Below are 20348 nucleotides of genomic sequence, written 5' to 3' on the forward strand. Positions count from 1 at the left end.
GCACTTTCATTGACAGCGCGCCGAGATTGATCGAGATCCCATGACTTTCAAAGCTTACCGTAGATTCCGGTACATCAACAAGAGAAAAAGGGAGCATAGGCGGCGGAAGCGGGGGGGGGACGTGTCCCCCCCTAAATTTGATGAGGGGGGACGGTCCCCCCCCCCCTAAATTTGTTGTTGATGACTTTTTTTTTTTTTTTTTGCTTGTCAATTTATTTTCCTACGTCCCCCCTAAAATTTTTGGGTTGAGAACCTTTTTTTTTTGGCTTGTCAAAAAAATTTTGTTGTCCCCTCCTAAAATTTTTGGCTTCCGCCGCCAATGAAAGGGAGTAAAGGACAGCAAGATAACTTAAGGGGGGGTTCAGACAAATATTATCCTATGTAGGAGAGAAAACGTGAGGTCACTTTATTAAGGGAGGTGGATCGGCTTGATGTTTTTTTTTTCTTTAAGTTGTTTTTTTTAATCGGGTTTAATAAGTCAAGCAAAAATAATACCCCGGGTATACCCTCTAACCAGTGACTCATCCTCTCGGGTTTCGAGATGACAATATATCTATGGGAATCAGACATTGTGATTTAATTCTTCCAAAAAAAAATAAGTTTTGATACGGGCCCCGTGTTCTGTTTAATTTGTTGCATCTATTTGCTTAAATTTTGTTACTATATTTTGTTTTGTTAAATGCCATAAAAAATTCATACTAAATGTTTCAATTTATTCATGATTTTTAGATTTTTTCAGCACTAGTAAGCCTCAATCTCCCTCCCTGCCTGCTCTTTCTAAGTCCTATTTTCCAACAAATATTTTTGCCCCGGATTCTGAAAAACATATCTTTATATATTGTAATTTGTATTAGCTTCGAACTTAAAGTTTTTTGTAATATTTTTTTAGGGTGAATTCAATTGATCCTATTCAGGTGCACATACATGTACATAGCACCATATTTATATTGATAAACTTTATAGGAAAAAGAAGAGTATTTTGTATAACATTTACATTACAGCGTTGATAAAAAATTTAGTAAATTTTGACACATTAAACCACAGAATAAAACATGCAAAAGAAAGATACTTTTAAGACTATAAATATCCGAACATTAAGTGAAAACCATTTCCGAGACCTTTCTGAATGAAAAAAAGAGAAAGGTCTATCTGCATAATAGTTTGGAAAGGGCATTCAGTCGCGGATCCAGGAGAGGGCCGAGACGGCCCCGGTCCCCCCCCCCTTTTTTTGACAACCTGTAGAAAAAGTGCATGTGCACTTTAACTTGATAGAAACTACGAAAAACAGAAAGAAAAGTAAGAAAGAGGTGTCATACCCATGATATGTTATTTACAGCCTCGTAACGGCCAGCCCGACCCCGGAAGGAAACAAGAAAAAGGTGAGGGAAAGAATTGGAATCCCATTCAAGAAGATTAAATGACACTTAATATATCCAGTTCTGAAATCTATTTGCGCACAATATTTTATCTTATTGCACAACAAGCTTTCATTGTTTTGTTTGATTTACACAAATTGTTATATTAAAATGTTTAGCTCGCATTGTTTGACTTATGAGATACCTAACCTCTTTGGAAATTCTTTCCTAATATTGACAAATGCTCCTTTATCATGTCAGTATATAAAAAAATTAAGCCGTGCTTCGCGCTCGCATTTAATTGTTTTAGACACACAGCTTTAATTGTTCTTTATTTGAATGAAAACGCACTTAGCCTGTCAAGTTTTCAGGTCGAATATCAAAAATTTTGAGCTAGCGCCCTTCGCTCTCTCATTATTTAATTGGTGATATTTGTATCATCTTCATTGATCACTAAAAACAGTTCTAATTGAGTCCCTTTTCACGTTACTATGATAGCATTTCGGCTTGCGCTTCGCGCTCGCACCGTTTAGTTGGATATTTATCTATGTTCATGATTGTAAAAAAAATGCTCATAATCTTCAGTTCTACGAACATAAAATATCAAAGAATTTTAGCTCGCGCTTCGCGCTGGCATGATATATAAAGACCACATGAAATACTTATTCTTGTTTATAACCATAAAAACTAATATATACTTAAAACTTCAGTCTTCAATTTGTTAGGACTACCCCCTGAAAAACCATCAAAAATCACATTATAGCGGCCAATCGAGAAAAATATTGATGAAAATATTTTTCGACCCCCCCCCTATTGGCGAAAGCTAGATCCGCCCCTGGCATTTTCACTCTCTCGTTGATCTTACCTTTGTTATTTTTTTTAAGAGCAGGGACCCTATACATACCATTGCAGAGATGCCTGTTAATAGAGAGGGTAGTAGCCTAATGAAACAAAATTTTAAGGGCGTGTATGAGACAAATTTCCTCAAAGCTGCAAGTGAGTGAACAAAAAACAGAAGACATTTTTAATACAAAAATCTTGTTATAAAGTTGATATAATCATTTTCCTTTCCTTTTTCACTTCTTCCTTTCTTGGTCATGATTCTTTTTAGGGTCCAAGCCCCTCCCCCCCCTGTATGCCAGTTGGGGGGAGCAAGATGACCTCAGGTGACATTTTTTATTCTCAATTAAATAGTAGGACCTCTCGTATATTTCATTCTATCATTCATTTCTCATTATTTTCTCCCTTTTCTTCTCTTTTTTTGTAATTTGAAAAATTAAAGGGTGCCCCTCCCCCCTCTTTCATGTGTCTCCAGTATTGTTTCAAAATTTTATGTCTTCTGAAGTCCTAATTCTACGATTTCAAAACATCGTATGAAAGAAACACATCAAAAATAAAAACTGAATTCATATAATTTATTAAATTCTACATACATTTTAAAGAGAAAATTCACTTCTGTTGTTTTATACAAGAGTCATATACAAGTATTTTTTTGTATTTACAGTTTTCATGGTAATTTAAGTATGAAAATGCAACAAAATATAAACGGCAGTTCCATACCAAGACCACTGGAAATAGACCCCCATAATATTGAGATAAGATAATTTCTGTACAATATTTAAAATTCAAAATCTTAATTTACATACCATTTTACATGATGACATACAATTTAAAAAACAAATTTGTACAAATGTATTTCAAATGCTCCTTTCACAGTACATGCCGTTATTAGGAAAATGTTTAAGATTTAGAACACATGTACATGCAGTGAATTATTGACTTCAGATCAAATGTATACATGGTTGAAAATGAACAATTTTTTAAGAAGGGGTACTGATCTGAACAAAAAAATGCCCCCCCCCCCCAGAAAAATTAACAAAATGTTTCTTTCGATGGAATCTCAATCATGATTTAAAAATACCATCATTTGCAAAAGTTGAAGATCATCTGAAATTTGTGTGGATTGCATATATACATGCATGTTATTGTTATATACCGTAACGGTTTCAATGAAAGTGGCCTTTTAAGTATTTGCTAGCATTCATTCCATGTTTCATTTGAACAGTTAAAGGTAAAGTAGTATAAAGAAATTGTCCAATACCTTGACTAATCCTTTTGTAAGAAAAAAAGGATTTTGAAGTAAAAATACATTTGAAAATGAAGATACTCAAGCATTGGCAGCGGACGCCAAAAATTTTAGGGGGGACCACCACAATTTTTTGACAAGCCAAAAAAAATTGAGGGGGGACACAGGCAAAAAAATTGACAAGCAAAAAAAAAAAAGGAAAAAGGCCATCAGCTAAAAATTTAGGGAGGATCGTCCCCCCCCCTACTGAAATTTAGGGGGGACACATCCCCCCGCTTCCGCGCCTATGTACTCAAGCTATTTGACAATTTCTTTGAACGAACTAATTCCACTTTAACCATTAATATCAGACACAGAATAAGGCCTGGGCCCCATTTCATAAAGCTGTTCGTAAGTTACAAATGACTTCCCAGCAGTTATGAATGATTTGAGTGTCATATGAGTTAATAAATTGAAATTGTTCTAATAAAGATTTGTGCAACGATTGGCTATCCATACTTAAACCACAATTTTAAACCAGGATTTAATTTAAACCCGAGCTCAGAATACGGGCCATAGACTTATACAATTTATACAACTGGGGAGTTTTTCATGAAACAGATAACACTTTTCACTGACGAATTTGTTCTGGTCCAATCAGATGCAAGGATATTGATAGCTTATGTGATTTCCACTCGTAAAAAGCTCCCCTGTACTACTACATGATATTGTGCGTTACTGAATGGCTTAGTCTCGCATTACAAAACTAAAATAAAAGTTTTGTGATAATTTAAAACTGCCAAAAACGCTACCCCATAACTTCTGCGTTTTGAACTTGAGCATGATAAAAGATTTTAAAATAACAAATTACAAATCTACACAAAGATTACCACTAATCCGAATACACAAAAGAGTTTTATACTCTGAGAATCTGTAACTTATGGAACAATCTTCCTGAGCATGTATTGGAGTCTACGGGTGTTTTACAAATTGAACAGGATTGATTTGTGGTGGCGTAAGACTGTGCCAATTCTTCAGACATCACTGTATATTACCAGGAGCTGGACATAGAGGAACAGAAGATCCTGCGTCCACAGCTGAAGCTTATTTATCAATGTTAATAGCACAACAGAAATTGAACTTAAATACAGGCAACATCAATTCATAGAATGATGCACCAAAGCATTAGAAAACCATACTCTTCCCCTGAAACAAATGAGGCATATAAATGTTTGAACTCTTCAAAGAAATATGAACAAGACAAATGGATGCTAAGGCAGGGTTCCCACAAATATCTTTTTTTCATGACTAAATTGCTGCTTTCCATGACTTCCGGGACATCCCGGGAGTTATGTAGAATTTGGAACATCACAAAACTGGGGCAAATCATGAACACCAATCACAGAGTATGAGAGTTGCCATACAAGACAAGAGGTAAATGCAATTCCATGACTTTTCACAAATTTTCTGAATTCCCCGACTCAATGAGGATTTTCCATAACTGTGGATACGCTGTGAAGCAATTTGTTCAACTGCAGAGATTTCAAGGCTGCTACAGAAATAGACAGCTGACAGAGCTCTGTCTATTTCAAGGAATTTTGCAACATTTTTTTTAATTTCTCCTTGTACACTTACTGCTCGCCATCGTGCAGCCACCATTAGGGGGTGCAACAGGGGGTGAACAATGCAAATCCCCCCCCCCCATGGGGCACGTTGATTTTTGTCTTCATTTCATTAAAATATTGAAGAAAACCAAAATAGAGATTATCATTCTGTTTTGGCCTGAAATGCACTAAAACGGGAAAAAAATAAACTTAAATGGGGAAAAACAGTGACTTACTTCGGTTGTCGCGCAACTTCACTCCCCCTTTTTATCCGAGCTTAAGTACATAAACATAGGCCATTGAGTCCCCTGTACAGATCGCGCTAGAACTTCGGTCTCTGTATTTGGTGAGTGGAGCCAACGTAGTTCAGCAAAACAACCAACATAACAGAGACCGAAGCTTTTGGTCTACTACAGAAAGTGCTGCGATGGAACGCATCTCCAAAAGTGAAACGCAATAAGACTTCCAACCAATGGATTTTCCGTATTTGGGACTAGTTTTTCCTTTATTATTTTGCGTTTCAACCCCACCCTTTAGAGAACGGACCACAGACCTCTTAACAATAGAACATTTGAATTTCAGGAAACTGAAAACTGGGGACTCTACATGTGTAGCTTCACAAAGGGAAGCTTTCCCTTAATGATTTTAATAAAAACATCAAATTTAGAGAAAAAAAATATTCAAAGTGATTCAATGAAAATCAAGAAAAAAGAAGAGAGTTGTGAATAATTAAAGATATTAATTTGCGATATCATACGCGACCAGCTCCACCATTCATCATGCAATGTAAGTTCCCCAAAATCCTTTTTTGATAAAATTTTTTTTTTTCTTCTGGAAGGGGACATTGTATCTGATGATACAGTATATCCTCTGCAGAGAAAAAATTACTCCTATTTTAAGAAAATGGCCATATGGACGAACTGCTTGGATGTGACGTCACAAAATAAAAAACTTTAAAAATGATTATTTTTGGTAGGATTTTCATAAACCTTCACCCATATTGTTCTCTATTTCTTCTGCTTTTAATAAATACTGCGTATCGTCAGAGTGACTACCTAGATATATGTAATTCTACTGATAAAATGTGAGTTAAATGTATTAGGCATGATTGTGAAGCGATAGGGAGAAAATCACAAACATTCTTCATGAATTGTCACCTTTTTGTCAAAATGATGTAATGAAATATTGCATGGTTAATTGACTTTCTGAATCAATTTATCAACTTAGAAGTTCTGTACATGTACTTCCTTGAAAATAAAACCCACCATAAACATTTCACTCATTTTTTTTTAATACTTCAATACAATCATTACAATGTCCAATGAATTTTCATTATTTCTATAAAAGTTGAAGTAAAAGATTTATACAAATTATTTCTTTCAGGGATATTTGAAAACATTATACAATATACAAAACAAAACAAAAAGTTTGAGCATTAACAGCACTAGAGAAGCACCATGAAAGACTTCCATTCTACATGTACAGAGCTGCCAACCTGAGCGAGAACATTTCAGTATTCTTAAAGCTGAAATATCAGTATTTTGGTGAGGAAATCAGTATTTTCAAAGAAATACAATCGGACAAACATCAAACCGAAAATTCAGAAATCAGTATTTTGCATGAAACCATCAGTATTCTTCTTTTTTTCAGTACTAAATACTGAAAATCCATACAAATTGGCAGCTCTGCTTGTACTATAAAGGAGAGAATGGGCAAAAAAATATACTGTGTGAAGTATTTTTAGTAAATTTATCTACAAGTATCTCTCTCAAGAATGCAAGAAAAAAAATGAATTAAATGAATGTGAGAATAGAGAGGTAAAACAGTTTGCTATCAGTATCTGACTCTAATAATGATGACATCTAACCTGATGATACTGTTCTTGTATAGTGCATTAATTATCGCATAAAACATTATCGTTTGATATTACAAGAAAATTGTTACTTCTGACGTTCTGACCCTCTTTCGTGGGATGTTGTGCATGTCTCTCGTTGTTGAGCGACTTGACCATTTCTCCACCTCTTGGTAACATTGTTTGAAAAAAAGTTTGGTAATATGCTTTTCACACTGCTTTTCCTCGGCAGAGAGAATCAGGTTCAGCCCAGTGAGTCATTCTCCTGGGGGAGCTGAGGGAGTTGTACTGGGTATTCGGTAGCCTAGGCAGGCAGAGATACACTTCTAGTGAGTTGAGCAAGAAAACCATCAGCAGTCGTGAGATTCCTTAACCCCATACTATCCTTGACCCCGGATTGTCTTTAACCCCATACTATCTATTTTTTGGTTTCACACTGTCTTGCTTAACCCCACACTATTTGTTTAGCGTGCCAATTTTCGGCGCGATTGCGTTGTCCACGGCCGAGATCCCCCCCCCCCCCGGCCATATGAACTCCTAAAATACCGCGGAATCTTGCACAGCTCATGAATGATGATTTTGCCACACAGAGCGTGATTAACATGCAATTTCGGCTTCTGCGATTGGCTAATGCTTAGCCCGTTTTCTTTTCACACTGCAACTCTTAGCACCGCAATTGTGGTGCCAGCACCGCAATAAGCCAGCTACATGTAACCCTGCTTTTTAGCAGGGCCAGATACATAGTACTGTACTATTTACTGTGCTAGCCCACTTCGCTGAAACGTAGTGTGAAAACGCAGTGGGCTATAAAGCTGAACCCAGGGAAATATGTGTAGTGTGAAAAGCATATTAACAGGTGAAACTTTTGGGAGATTCCCGCCCACTCATCGAGAGCCACAAGGTCCGTACTGTAGAATACTGTTTGTGACTGGACATAAATGGTCACCTCTCCGCAATATTGTTATGAAAAATAAGTGTTTCTTGGAGAGATGAAACTGTTGAAGGTTCCTAAACGTTCATCCCACAAGGAGAGCAGCTGTTCTGCATAATAACGTTTTTTGTTACCAAGCACCAATGGTAATTTCTCCACCAGTTGGCAACACCGTTTTTTGTAAGATTATTGACGCAAAAGTTCCTACATGTTCATCCAACAAGGAAAGCAGCTGTTCTGCAGAATATCGACCTGGAACTGAACATCAATGGTCCTATGTCCACCTCTTGGTAACATTGTTTCTTGACAAGATCAAACTGTTGAAGGTTCCTAAACGTTCATCCCACAAGGAGAGCAGCTGTTCTGCGGAATAACGGCTTGCAGCCAAGTGTCAATGGTCATATGTCCACCTCTTGGCAAAATTGTTTCTTGGATAGATAATACCGTTGAAGATCCTCTTGCGTACAACCATGCTGAGGGATCGTAAGCAGACCATTTTGTGACCAACCATTAATGGCCTCTTGTCCCCCTCACAGATACACTGTCTCAACAAAATCTTACAATGTTTTAACCTGTCCATGTTCAGGATAAAAATCAGACCTTTCGCCCCGCTAACTTTCCCCGGGACCGTATAGCTCTGAGAACTGTTTCTTCGGCTCCCGCTGCCTGTTTGACTTGCGGATACTGCTTCGAGTGTCTCTACACTGAGTGCAAATGAAGATGTCTGGCACGTTCGTTTTACGGATCTTGGCACAGGACAGGTGGACCCAAGTCATGCACTCGCTGCATTCGATCATGGGACGGCCGGCGAAGGGTTTGTTGCAGAAGCAGGTGATAAGGTTCCAGTCTTCGTCTTTCTCACCTGGAACAAAACAAAATACACAATACAATCTTACAGAATCAAATAATTATACTTGCTAAAAACACAGCACTTGTCACTTACATGTTCTTCATCAGAAGTCTCTCAGCACTATTGTAGTGTTTCAATTCCTTCCAGATGGGTGTTCCATAAAGCTGTTCGTAAAGTTACGCACAACTTTGCGCATGACTGGAACATGAATGATCTTAGGTCCTAACTCAATTACATAGGGATATCACTTGGCATGAGAAAGTGTTACCAGTCTTGTGTAAGGTCATTCATATCTTACGAACAGCTTTATGAAACACCCACCTGATGGGCGTTTCATAAAGCTGTTTGTAAAGTTACGCATGACCACTGGAACATGTTCCTAAGTGCAACATCAGCTACATAGCCAATAGGGATATATCATGTACTACAAGAAAGGGTTACCAGTCGTGCGTTTAGTCAATCGTAGCCTACAAACAGCTTTATGAAACACCCACCTGATGGGCGTTTCATAAAGCTGTTTGTAAAGTTACGCATGACCACTGGAACATGTTCCTAAGTGCAACATCAGCTACATAGCCAATAGGGATATATCATGAACTACAAGAAAGGGTTACCAGTCGTGCGTTTAGTCAATCGTAGCCTAATCAAACAGCTTTATGAAACATCCACCTGATGGGCGTTTCATAAAGCTGTTTGTAAAGTTACGCATGACCACTGGAACATGTTCCTAAGTGCAACATCAGCTACATAGCCAATAGGGATATATCATGTACTACAATAAAGGGTTACCAGTCGTGCGTTAAGTCAATCGTAGCCTACAAACAGCTTTATGAAACACCCACCTGATGGGCGTTTCATAAAGCTGTTTGTAAAGTTACGCATGACCACTGGAACATGTTCCTAAGTGCAACATCAGCTACATAGGGATATATCATGTACTACAATAAAGGGTTACCAGTCGTGCGTTAAGTCAATCGTAGCCTAATCAAACAGCTTTATGAAACACCCACCAGGTTTCTGCTCACCTCACCTGGATTGAGTGAATCACAATGTGGATCAAATTCTTGGGGGGGGGGGGTTCATGCCGGGATTCGATTATGCTGGGATTCAAACCCACAACCAATGTTTCAAAGCATACGTTTTGTTGCTCGTTTGGAAACGTTTTGTAAGATCAGAGAACTCCAGAAAACTGAAATTCACATCCAAGAAACGATTGTCAAACAAATAGAGGCTTCAAGATGCACAGATGTAGCAGACCTTATTGTTTTTCATAGGTCATATGATTTGACCATGTGAGAAGTGGACCAACTACTTGTACACAAAATGATATAGAATACCAAAGTGTGAAGTCATCTGTGTTTGATGATTTTGGTAGAGCATGATGACCCCCCCCCCCACCCAAATTTGGTGGGAATCGGTCCATGGGGCCCTAGGATACGACCTCATGAATACATAATCATCCCAACTGAAGTCAATACATTTAATGTACCTGTGTACATTGACTTCAGTGGGGCTGATTATGTATGAATTCATGAGGTCGTATCTAGGGCCACCGTGGACCGAGTCCCACCAAATTCTGGTAGTGGGTTTTTTCATCATGCTCTACCAAACTATGGTATCAAAAATGCTGAAAAGAAAAAAAATGTGATGTCATCATTGCAGTAATCTATCATAAACCAGGCAAATAGCCCCCCCCCCGGGGGAGGGGTGGGTCACACTCCACATGCCCTGCTACGCCCCCGCTTCCAGAAAAAGTGTCGAAAAGGGTCCCGTTTCAGGCACTCAGACGGAGTCAAAAGGGCTGCATTTCGGCACCATTCGCTAGTAAATCGCCCATAAGGGTAGCCTTTTCTTTCTCTCTTCACGCCATTTAGGGTTGCTAATTAGGTTAGGAAAATTACAACATTTAGGGGTGCAAATTTGAGGAGACCCGGGAGCAGACCTAAGCCACAAACACCATGAAAAGCGATTTTAAAGGATACAAAATAATCCTTGCACACGCCGGCGCGCGCAAGGAAAGCAGCACTTTTGAGAGCTACCCCCGTACAGTCCTACATGTAGCTAGTCTCTTACACCTGGCTCTATACTAGGCAGCACACATTATCCACAGGTATCAAATTAGGGGATTTCCCTGTTCACGCCACTTAGGGTGGCTTTTCTCATGGGTTACGCCATTTAGGGTGCATTTCTGAGGATGTCGGACACGGGTGGGTAGCAGTCCATGTGGAGACCCCCCCCCGGGATAGCCCCTGTTCACAGTTTTTCTTCATTGGTGTAAACGGACAGGTATTTTCACATTTCATGCCTACTCTGGATCCTGGAAGAGTAAGAGAACTATTAAAGGGATGGTCCGGGCTGAAAGTATTTATGGCTTAATACATAGAGTGGAATTTACTGTGCAAAATGCCAAAAATTTAATCAAAATCGGATAACAAATAACAAAGTTATTGAATTTTAAAGTTTAGCAATATTTTGTGAAAACAGTTGCTTTGAATATTCATTAGGTGGGCTGATGATGTCACATCTCCACTTGTTCTTTTGTATTTTATTATATGAAACTAAATTTATTCAAAATTTCCTCTCCAAGAACTAAAAAAATTGGATTGACAACTGATTTAGTGCATTACAATGTAGATATTTATTGCTGCAACTTATTTAATTACAAGGGAGCCATATTATTCACACAAGTATGAAGAAAACTTGAATAAACCTAATTTCATATACATAATTTCATATATAAAATACAAAAGATCAAGTGGAGATGTGACAACATCAGCCCACCTAATGAATATTCATAATGACTGTTTTCACAAAATATTGCTAAAATTTAAAGTTCAGTAACTTTATTATTTGTTATCCAATTTTAATGAAATTTTCGGCATTTCGCTCAACGAATTCTACTCTATGTATTAAGATATAAACATGTTCAGCCTGGAGCTTCCCTTTAAAAAGTGATGAACTTACGTATATTTGACATTTTTCCTTTCTTGGAATATCTTTCTCTTGGGCTGATATCTGAATCTGCTCCACTTCCTATGCTATTACCCTCACTGTCTAAGGGACTAATGCTTCTCTTCTTTACACGTTCCTGAAAAGAAAAAATGTTTTTAGCTCATTAATTTGGATTAAACTGATGCTTTGTCAATGTGATGACAATTTGTCATCACTTGCTAAAAATTAATATTTCTAATTAAATTTATATATAAAATATACATTTATTGGACCATTCTCTAAAATTGATTTGGTCATTTTTATCAATCTATTTATTCATATACATTAATTCATTATATGTATTAAAATAAGTATATAACATTACAATGAATAATGAAAATAATAAACAAAATGAATGAATAAATATAAATACAAACATAAATAAATAATTAATTCAGTAAAAACAATAAATGAATAAATAAATAGATAAATAAATAAATTAATAAATACATTAATAACAAATTAATTCATGTATTTTTAAATGAATATACAAACAATAAAGATTACCAATAAAACATGCATAGTTTTCTCTGCACCAATATATAATCAATATTTCACCCCCTACTATCATTTCATCTTACACCCCTATCAAGAAAATGAACTGTTCCATCTTTTCTGTGATGTCATGCCCCCAATCCCAAATATGGAAAGCATGACCCAGTGCGTGGGAGAGCTCTTGGTAAACAGAGTGGTGCATAAACACAACTCCATCATACCTAATGAGCATATGGAATTACAATAGACATCGAGACAAGTTACCAGTCTTCTTTGCTATCTTCTCTCAAAGTCAATATGATAAGGGAGGTGAGTGCACTGAAAAGACCAGTCATATGTAAATAAGGACCTATTGAAAATGAATATTCATGATTTCGAGGGAAGTGGATTAAATAGATGTGTCAGTTTTCAAAGAACTTGCTGTATGGCACTTAGATTTCAACATGATCTATATACATGTATATGCACAGTTCAATCATACTTTATATAAATGGAGAAAATGTTTAAAATATATATCTTTGGCATTCAAAGAATACTCATTACTGTATGGTTGAGAAAAAATAAAACCCTTCAAAAGTGAAAATCTATCCATGAATCAATTCTCTAGATAGCCACTTGAAACTTCTCTTCAGCATACTCCAACTCTCACAGAAATAAAGCCCTCAGACATTTTTTTGTTGTTTACTTTACAATCATTTATCATCATCATTGGTGACAAGGGTTAACTTGAGCCTTGGCAGACACCGATTCTTAGGTGCTTTATGATCAAAATTTGCCAATCAATATGAAATATTTCCTTCCATTATTCAATCCCTTAACCAAGTTTTAATACATTTAAATATAGCAGATTCAAATGGCTAATCTGCAAAAATCTCTTCAACTCTGGCCAAAAAAATATAAAAATAAAAAATAAACTAAGATGTGTTTGCATTATTTCATCTGAAAAAGGCCTAGACTTTGGGATTTCACAACTAATACATTCAAATCAGCAGATTTAAATGGCTAACCTGCAAAAATCTCTTCAACCTTGGGATTTCACAACTAATGTAAGGTGGACTTTAATAAGCAGTCCCAATAGATTCAACTATAATGGGCAAAATCAAAGGTGACAAAACTTTGGCTCCTGCCACAATTGCTCCAGGCGCTATTTCATCTAAGATGTACCTGTATGGATGGGGCTGTAAGAGGGTTTTATGTACATGAGATTTACTTGTAGGGAAGGGTACGGTGTAATCCAGGGTTTAAGTTCTAGTGATTTGATAAGGGTGTAGAATTAATAGGGGAGGTATTGTCGCCGGAGCATTGTCATGGATGGAACCACTTAGTTACCAGTACCTGACATGTTAACAGGATGCTACATAAGCACTTGCCAGATTGCCCAGGGCATGTAAAAGTTATAGTCGGGCAAGGGTTTTGAAGTAAAGACCAAAACTACTTGCCCAAATTATGCAAGCAAAATTCTCACAGTAGAATTACCAAAATTAGGGTCGATATGATATACCGACCCTAAATTTGGTCATGGCGGGCAAGATAAAATCACTTTATATAAACACAAATGCAAGAACAAGGTACATCAGTTCATGTCAAAAGAGAGAAAAAAGTCAATGTTTTCTAAAACCATAATATTTTCTTTTGAAGAAGTAAAACTTTTTATCAAGGATTTTTTCAGGAAAGTATTCAAACTATTTAAAAATTTACCTGCCTGACAGGGCAAGTGCTTCTAAAAAATTTGTAGTTAATCTACTTCAGACCATACAGTGTACAAATCTTTCCAAATTTGGCTGAGAATAGTCTACTGTACAACAGGATAATGCTTACCGGTGTTTTAGGAACATAGGGTATGTCTCCGTTGTGTAGGGATGCTTCATAGTCAAGAACCCACGTACAGAACGTACTGAAATCAGTCAGGACAGGCTGTTTGGCCACCAAATCCTAATAGAATATGAGTATAGATTCAAATGATAATCATATAGCACTCTTACAATATATCATCGTTTCACAGCGCTTTACACAATGATGGAATAAATAATTATTATAACTAAGTAATACATACAAATGTAAATATTATTGATTAAAAAGCAGAGTCTTGAGGTGTTTCTTAATACTTCCAAAGAAGGAGAAAGTCGCATATATCTTGGAAGGTAATTCTAGAGTCTTGTGAAAAGTGAATGAGAATGTACATCAATGATATTAAGATATTAACCATCGGGCCTGCTGAAGGAGATTAAGGAGATCTGCATCATAAATCTACATGTTCAATGTTATTGCCATTCATTACAGAATTAACATTGTAAGAATTTACTGTAGGGTAGATATGTATGCAATAATCCTTCTATGTAATTACTTAAATTAGACAAATTGATTACCAACAAAAACAGCAAAGTACTTTAGAGGGACTGAAAAGTGAAAATGAGAACTATGCATTTAAAAAAAAACAATTCTTTAAATGACCATACGAACAGGTTTTATACTGACAATAAAATAGACAAAATAGTGCTAGTTGAGCAAAGAATGTAAAAAGGAAAAGGGAGGGCTGACATGGCTTATTTTGAGGTCTAAAAAGTGTAAATGTTAACAAACTTACCTCTTTCTCTGCTTTTGGCTTCTTCATCCCCCTCGACGCAATGGGAGCTGTGAAAAAAAGAAAGAAAAGTACTTGCATCACTAACATTGACAATGCTCTCATTTGCTATATTAAACTATACTCCTTTCATAATCTTTCCAATTAAACTTCAGTGGGAAAAGCAGGCGGACGTCGCAGTATGAAAGGCATGGGCGAAAAAACAAATGTTTATTTTGGTCCAGCATGTCCAGTTCTTTTTATTTTAGACAAATATCGATGAGCCCCTTTGGGGGATTTCGCATTGTCATAATGTTAACCCCTGGCCTAATGGTGGCTGCACGATAGCGAGCCGTCTTGTAGTGTTGGTGTCGAGGAGAAATTAAAAAAAAGGCAGTGTATACAGCCACACGCGTGTGTCTTTACCATCCAGCCACACGCGTGTGGTTATATCCAGAACACCTATCTGTGGATACCGCCACACGCCGCCAGTAATAACAGTAAAACACGTATGTAGGTCTGACCGTCTATATCACGATCAAAATAACCTCATTTCTTCATTAAATTCTTACATTCTAAACCCCTTTGATATCCTTAGATCGTTTCAATTTCATTCTCACCGTCTTCTCTCCTTGCTTTTCTTGTCTTGTTACAAACGGTTGTCTGTTTAACAGCAAATTCTCTTTTTCTACTTGTGTCGATTCTGGCTTCCTTCGCGGTGGCAGACCCATACAGCGTTAGCGCAGCGCAGTAGTAGACATACACAGTTTGGGTTTACGTTTGGTACGAATTATGAATATTCATAACTTAGTTGTACGTCTTGGTAGTGCATGCACGAATCCTGAGTTTCGTACGTACGCACGTACGCGCACATAGCCTAGAGTCAGTAGAGAATCGACACAAGTAGAAAAAGTGTGGAAATTTGCTATTTAACAGGCGGCCTTTTGTAACAAGACAAGAAAAGCAAGGAAAGAAGACGGTGAGAATGAAATTGAAACGATTTAAAGAAATCAGAGTGGTTTAGAATGTAAGAATTTAATGAAGAAATGAGGTTATTTTGATCGTGATATAGACGGTCAGACCTACATACGCGTTTTACTGTTATTACTGGCGGCGTGTGGCGGTATCCACAGATAGGTGTTCTGCCATATAACCACCATGACCACACGCGTGTGGCTGGATGGTAAAGACACACGGCAGTGTATACAGCCACACGCGTGTGTCTTTACCATCCAGCCACACGCGTGTGGTCTCCCTTTTCACGATTTTATCTCTCTTTTTTTCAAAACAGGGACGCCGAACCGTTTTTTATTTTTTATTTTACCTCTCTCAACCTCAGACTCAGTCAGATCAGGCCTAGCGCGCAGGCAGGCTGCAGCTGCACGACTGTCGAAAATATACCCCATAATAATCCAACATGATCAAAGAAAAACACTGCATATAAATTATCTATCATGCATCACACAATAAATTTAGTAGGAACATGTAGCTAAAATATTTGATTTTCAAGATTCGGGTAGCTTCTAAGGATACACAGTTGTGAAAAGCGAGAAAACAACGCAAAATATGGTCTCTCCTTTTCACTAACTTCACTTTTTCAACAGGGACGCCGAACCGTTATACACGCAAGAGCCATTGAGACGACCGAAATAAGGCGAAAAATCAGTCCGACGACAGGGCATAAAAATGCTGTTTTCAATTGTATTAGATTAGAAAAATACCAGGACTTACCAGAAAGGAGATCAGTAGACATGTCTGGTCGTTGTTTTACTATTAGATCAACAAATTAATCGGGAGATCATCCAAAAACAGACCTTTTCTCGACGTTTTACGTTCCAACTCTCGCAAAATTGACAGCAAAAACCTCAACAATACGCTTCAATTGAATTGATCGAGTTCAAAGGGCGTGACCCGTAATCTCATTTGCATCCGTAATGACATTCGACGATTCCATTATTCATTAGAGGGGTAAATCTTAATTTTTATTCCGCTGCACAGTTCGAGTGAATTTGGATGCATTGCAAGCAAGGTGACTTTTTTTAAATTCAGATATGGGGAGGCCTATATCTTTTATGGGGGGAGGAGCTAAGACCGCCCTATCCACTTCAATGACTATAAAATGGAAAAAAAGGTAGGGAAAACACTAGGTTAGAAAATACCCAAAAGAGGAAAAAGGGAAGAAAGACAAAAAAAAGAGCTATGGGCATATGCATGTCGCTCAGTGATCAAGTCCACCCAAGAAAGATATTGAAAATTTCATCAAAATCGGATGTAAGATATTAAAGAAAGCTATGACATTTTTAAATTTCCCTTCTTTATCAGAAAACAGATATTATGCATGACAGATGCTAGTGAAATAGTTGATGATCTCCCTATAGTATTGTTTGAATTCCCGGGGGGGCCACTTACATTGGCGAGTGGATACCATGCGCGACCAAAAAAACACGTAAAAAGGATGTCTTTTTCACGATAGGGCACGTTACGTACGTAACGTGATAAGGGTGTCAAAAACACAAAAATAATGAAAAAAGGGTATCTATTTCGCTAGGAAAATTACGTGCTTAGGGTCGAATATGTGGGGATGATAAAACAAAATTAAAATGTTTTATAAAGGATGTCCTTTTTGCCCCAAAACTTCGTGTTTAGAGGGGTTTAGAGTCCGATTTGAGCGAGGTGTAGAAGTTGGGGTCGTACTAAACCAAATAAGGTAAAGCCGACGACCGAAGGACCCGTAACAATAAAACATTCCTGTACTTGTTTAGGGGTTCATTTCAAGGAATATTTGCCAAGAGTATCGTTTTGTTTCCAATACTTGTTAAGGGTAGGTTTTCACACGCCAATACTTGTTAAGGGGTGCATTTTCAGAAAATGGAAATTACGTGTTTAGGGTGCTTTTCGAGACCCCATGGTCGCGCATGGTATCCACTCGTGAATGGAAGTGGCCCCCCCGGGATTGAATTATATATAGGCCTACGGGTTTTTTTTATACAGATAGAACAATAAAAAAAATAATGACCAACTTGACCAAAGCACAGAATAATAAACCATGCCAACTCAACATGTTCAAGGCCAAATGAAATTTTATTCAATTGTATTTTTTTCTTCAATTCATTTGTTTTCTTGTTATCAGGTAATGGTGAGCGTTTTGCTTGAGTAAAAATTAGTCTAATTATTTTCAACCCGGAGCACGTACCCTTTCAATGCGGCGCAAGGGAAAATGGCATTCTACAGTGCGTATCAAAAAAAAGTGTACACTTTGAAAAAGCTCTGGGAATTAAAAAATATACAACATGTGGGTAATTTTTTGACATATAATCTTGGGTTAGGGTCTCATCTATCACATGAAAGTAAAAGTTTTGACAGAATGTTACACTTGAGTGAGCACTGTCCATTTTTGTAAAGCTCGCAGAAATCTGTTTGCGCAGAAATGCTCGTTTTCACGCTGTGTAAAGGGGAAAGGGCGAAATCAAACTTACCTTGCGAAACATTTCTCTTACATTTCCCTTGCACTTTCAGTCAGTTGAAATAAAACGGATACGTTCAACCATTTTGTAACAATTTTCCACCTAAATTGAAATTTCAACACTTAGTAAGCACAACCTTTACCATTTTTGTGCCAGGTGGATCTGAGGACATAACTGAATCTAAAGAAAAGTTAAAATCAGACATCTCTAGCATTTTTTCACTAAGTTTTTATCATTTAAAGTGGGTTTACATTTCATTTTTCATTTAATACTTGTTTCTCCACACTTTTCCCAAGCTTGGAAATGATTAACACAATGAAAATCAAGCCTAAGTTACCTCATGTAAATCACAGCTCAGTGTAAAGCAAATATCGTCACGATGGCCTCGGTGTATGGGGAAGTGGGATGGGGCGCAATGCACTCTTCGGAGGGTTTTGGGCAAGGAAACAAGTTTTAAAAAGTTAAAGAGATCTTCAAATCAATTTCACTAGCTAAATTCCACGTGTTCTTCATGATTAATGTCTACTTTTATTTGCATAACTATTTCAAAATTCTGCGCAATTGATTTTTCACCAGCTTTTCAAAAGTAAGTGGTGCTCACTCAAGCGGAAATATTTTTCGACAGTTATATCGTCATTTGATTAAATGGATCTGTACCAATGTTAAAATGTGGAAAAATCTTCAGGATATTCCAAATGTACAATTTCACAGGATTTTTTCTACGTGTAAACTTTATTTTGATACGCACTGTAGAGTAAGATGACAGGGGTTTAAGTTGCAGATCGAGTAGCAGTAGTGGCTGCTATTATTTCAAGCTTTCGGCTTACGATAACTGGCATTTGCTTTAAATTTTGTTTGTTATTGTTTACATAAATTATGTCTATATCTATTGTCACCTTTGTAATTTGATCATTATGTATGTTTGATGTTATACCATCGTTATATATTTGTAATTATGATTTATTATTATTAATAAATGACAGAGGTAAAAATCGCAGAGAACTAAGGGGCAGTGGAAAAGAAAACACAAATAGGCCTACATAATTATGAATAGAGAAAACATTTATTTTCTTTCCAAATGACACAGTGGCGTATAATGAGCAAATATTTTTTTAGGGGCTAGATAATGGTGTATCCCGTAAAATTTTTAAAAGTTGCGAGCAAAACTTTTCTTAACTTTATTTATGTTTTGTTTAAAAAACTTCAGTATTGTGATATATTTTGACACAATATTCAGAAAATTATATCATATTTCACCATTCTCTCTCCTTTTCTTCCGTTTTCTTTTCTTTTTTTTATTGGTCGTGAAAAATTCTTGCCCCATCTACGGGTACGCCACTTGATTGACATTTAATCCATTGTTTATAAAGTTGCATGTGGAGCGGTGTGGCCCAGTGGATTAGTCTTCAGACTTTGAAACAGAGGGTCGTGGGTTCGAATCCCAGCCATGGCGTAATTTCCTTCAGCAAGAAACTGATCCACAAGTGCTGCACTCAACCCAGGTGAAGTAAATGGGTACCGGTAGGAAGTAATTCCTTGAAAAGCTGTGTGCGCTATGAACGCCTAACTTAGCCGGGCAATGTAGGAGCGCCTTGAGCACCTAACAAGGAGGATATGTATACCCTATATTATTATTGTAACAAAACAACGAATATGAATACATGATTTGAATTGTAGGGCATCAGGCGAAAGAAGAAGGGACTTGTGTCGGAATGTGACTATACTGATTATATCAAGGACCTTGGTAGGGTCCAAGATATATTGAGCGTTTTTACAAACTTTTTTTTATTGCATTGATTTGTTTCAACTATGTGCCAATGATTATATTACTATTACCTCTGTTTGTATCGTTAATGTACTGTTAATACCTTTGTTCTGGTTGTTATTTTCTTTGTCTATAAAGAAATATTATTCTCATTGTGTTCTTTTTAATGAATTCTTGAATTGACAAAAAAACGACAAGGGACATATGAGCACGTAAAAAAATATATAGGATTTCAAAATAATTAACATCATTTTATTTCCAAAAAAAGTATGAACAGGTATTTTATCTGCAAACATGGCAACAGGCGCACAAAATTTACAAAATAAAGACGAATAATTATGTTTTTGAGAAACAGCTCAAATGAAATAAACGAAACATGGTCGAAAGATGTCTGAGGCCTATATTAAAGGACAAGT

General features: G+C 36.9%; 1 protein-coding gene across 2 annotated transcripts; it reads right to left on the reverse strand.

The window, feature by feature from the left end:
- Positions 1-6461: 6461 nt before the first annotated feature.
- LOC121416968 (PHD finger protein 13-like) lies at positions 6462-16593 on the reverse strand. Of its 2 annotated transcripts, none has more exons than XM_041610506.1 (5): positions 16435-16593; positions 14728-14774; positions 13962-14075; positions 11622-11745; positions 6462-8669 (listed from the first exon to the last, which is right to left on the reverse strand). In XM_041610506.1, exons 1-5 carry the CDS (start codon positions 16454-16456, stop codon positions 8419-8421), a joined length of 558 nt encoding a protein of 185 aa, XP_041466440.1. In that variant the 5' UTR covers positions 16457-16593; the 3' UTR covers positions 6462-8418. The 2 variants fall into 2 exon arrangements, with proteins under 2 accessions (XP_041466440.1, XP_041466441.1); XM_041610507.1 differs by lacking the exon at positions 16435-16593 and adding an exon at positions 16292-16313.
- Between the last annotated feature and the right edge of the window lie 3755 nt (positions 16594-20348).

This window comes from Lytechinus variegatus, chromosome 6, assembly GCF_018143015.1.
Source record: "Lytechinus variegatus isolate NC3 chromosome 6, Lvar_3.0, whole genome shotgun sequence".
NCBI classification, from domain to species: domain Eukaryota; kingdom Metazoa; phylum Echinodermata; class Echinoidea; order Temnopleuroida; family Toxopneustidae; genus Lytechinus; species Lytechinus variegatus.

Bases quoted from the DNA above. Each gene is read 5' to 3' on its own strand.
- LOC121416968 (XM_041610506.1), bottom strand. From the start codon at position 16,456: ATGTCTACTGATCTCCTTTCTG. The intron at 14,775-16,434 runs GTAAGTCCTGGT...TTTTTTTCACAG, and splicing joins GTCTACTGATCTCCTTTCTG to CTCCCATTGCGTCGAGGGGG. The intron at 14,076-14,727 runs GTAAGTTTGTTA...ATATTCTATTAG, and splicing joins AGCCAAAAGCAGAGAAAGAG to GATTTGGTGGCCAAACAGCC.